Source organism: Seriola lalandi, unplaced genomic scaffold (assembly GCF_002814215.2).
Source record: "Seriola lalandi dorsalis isolate HSWRI2012SDOR001 ecotype SW California unplaced genomic scaffold, Sedor1 jcf7180002054518, whole genome shotgun sequence".
Classification (NCBI taxonomy): Eukaryota; Metazoa; Chordata; class Actinopteri; order Carangiformes; family Carangidae; genus Seriola; species Seriola lalandi.
Window position 1 is genome coordinate 81,239 of NW_019525071.1, and position 2,815 is coordinate 84,053.

Below are 2,815 nucleotides of genomic sequence, written 5' to 3' on the forward strand. Positions count from 1 at the left end.
GGTAAGCTGTGATTTAATATATCTCATTGACTCTTTTTTACTTAATGAATAAAATTTGTTGATTACATTATTATTTAAAACAGTTACATGTGGTACACCTCAGGGATCAGTTCGTGGAACTGTTCTGTTCACTGCTATGTGGATGAAACACAGTCAGAAAAAAACAATAGTTCAGACATGGTTTTACCAGCATGGGAAGAATTAAATATTTTGTCTGTAAATTTCCAAACTCAGCCTTCAACAAAACTGTGTTGTTTGTCTTTTACTTGGAGGTACTTTATAATTTCAAGGAGCATTCTGGTTTCAGGTCAAAGATGCTAAGTTGGATAAATTTGAGGTCATTGCTTCACAACCGACAGAAAAATATGTCTTCAAGATCGAGAACTACAACGGACTCAAGGGAATACTCGAAGGTGATGTTCAATTATTTTCCCCTCTTTGTTTGATAATTTTGTTAGAAAAATCCTGAGAAAACATGAACTAGTTTTGTCTCATATTTAGGCTCCAGTGTGGCTCGGGCAGGAGACATAGCTGGTGAAATGTCTCAGAGTGGATTCAGTGCCGTCTTCTATAATGTGAGTAAAGTCAAAAAGGCAAAATCTGGACTAATTGGAAATCTACATCTTTAACCCATAGTAACTAGAGTAAATGCTCACAGCGCTGTCTAACTATTCATACATACAGGTGCAGATAAACAGTATGTTTGACAATATGAACATAAAATGTTTGTATAACAACAGAGGAAAAATTGATTTTTATTCTTCAAACAACAAAATAAAGACCCATAAAGGGTTAACATGCTAATGCATGTAATATTTAGCACTTTAGCATGGTTGACATGGTTATTCATTATTTGATCTTTTTTTTCTTTTTGGATGCCTGTTCAGTGATTTCCTCTCTGCTGCTTCACTCGACCAACCAGCCTCAATTAAAGTAGTCTAACTGCAGCAAGTCAGACTGGGCAGTTGACCTGATTACTCCCAACAGCACAGCAGTCTCAGTGCTGTGCAGAGAGTGAAAACCAGATTGAATTTTTTCTCAAATTTGATTATTGTTCATAAAAGAAATCAATTGTGTGGAGACACTGTTTTCTAAACTCTTGGATAAAAATGATAGTTTAGAGATGGGTGTAGAATTTACTTAAAATACAAGGATTAAGAGAGGGCTTCTTTTGTTCTGAAGATGGGAAGGAGTCAAGCCAAGCTTTCTGGATTCTTCACATCTCTCAGGATCCAACTAACTGGCTAAGCGAGGAACCAATCAACTAATTTATTCTGTGATTATGACCCTGTTTAGCTATCAGCTCCAACAAGAAGCAAGTTCCGGCAAGTAGTTAGTATATATCTGTGACAGCAAGCAAATTCTAACATAGTCGGCTGAGTTTGGGTGATCAATGATCATTTAATTAATTTTGTGGAATGTTCACATTGATAAAATACAACAAAACCTAGAGCTGTCATGCAGAAGTCCAGTAATGTTCTCAAGTCCAGTCCACCTCTTTAATAGAAATTTGTTAGTGACTAGACATCACAGCTTATTGGACTGATCTCATACTACATCACCACAGTTTTATACCGGGACAAGTAACAGATTCAACTCGGGTGTAATATCACCACCAAGTGTAGATTTTATTTTGTACTTTCAGTATTCATCAGAATCCTTAGGGAGCTCACAAAAGCACATACCTGCCGGGACCACTGGAGTCTGAGGGTTTGCCACTCTTATCATTATTTAAGCATGCCATCCACATAAATACAGTATTTACACTAGCAGCGTGGCTCATGGCAAAGTTGGTCCAACTCGTCCATCCAGACCGAATTATCTCAGCAACTGTTGAGATGGATGATGAAGATTTAATTGCCATGAAATGTGTTACAGATATTCATGCTCTCCTCACGATGTATTGTAATTGTACTGGGGATCTCTTAACTGTTCAACTAGTGCCACCAACAGATCAACAAGTCATCTTTTTTGTTTATGATCCTGCATCACTAATGACATTCCCATCAGTGTCAGCTGCACTTTGTGTTTAGTGCTAGCAAGCGTTAGCATGGTAACATGCTTAAGTTATATTCTGTTATGTTCTAAGGTTTGCAGTTCCAGTGCGGTCCATGAATGTCATCACATCTCCTATCAAAATAGTGTGTGTTACAAGATGACAGATGGTCTTCAGCAAGTCTCCTCTTCCACACTTAATTTCCCAGGTATAAAGTCAATTTTCCAACTCCGTGGTTATAACATCTTGTTCCTCTTTCATGTTTTTGTCCTGACAAAGTTTCTATTCAAATCTTCACTCCAAATATTTTTTTTCAGAATGCACAAAATAGACATTTGGAGACCGTAAACTTCTCCAACTCTGTGGTTAAAACGTGCGTCTTGCAGTAAAATATTATTCTCAATGTCTTTGTCCCGACTAAACTTCGACACCAATTCTCACTCAACATTCCTTCAGAATACACAAAACAGACAGTGGACCTCGTCTTTCTGTTTGATGGATCAGGGAGTATGACCGAAGAGGAATTCACAAAAAATAAAGATTTCATAGTGGATATAATGGACATCTTTAAGAACACATCGATCAAGGTCACTGCACTTATGCAATACGAAAGAATTCATATTTGTCAAATTGTATCTATACATAATGTTAAATAAATAATGTATTATGTCATCTGTTTTTTTCCAGTTTGCAGCAGCTCAGTTCTCCTCATATTACAGGAAGGTTTTTGACTTCAATGACTATCAGGCTGGTACAGCTCTTGATAAACTTATGAAAGAGCCCCACATGAAGAGTCTCACCAACACTCACAGAGCCCTC

The 2,815-nt window shown here is 37.2% G+C and overlaps 1 protein-coding gene across 1 annotated transcript in view; it reads left to right on the forward strand.

Annotated features, from left to right (window-relative positions):
* Positions 1-2,815, forward strand: part of LOC111660426 (integrin alpha-X-like) — a 17,249-nt gene that overhangs the window by 5,542 nt on the left and 8,892 nt on the right. The window contains 5 exon segments of the mRNA XM_087175927.1: positions 308-413; positions 502-575; positions 2,090-2,204; positions 2,453-2,583; positions 2,684-2,815. The exon segment at positions 2,684-2,815 is cut by the window's right edge and continues 64 nt beyond it. Of these exon segments, the coding sequence (XP_087032053.1) occupies positions 308-413; positions 502-575; positions 2,090-2,204; positions 2,453-2,583; positions 2,684-2,815 (558 nt within the window).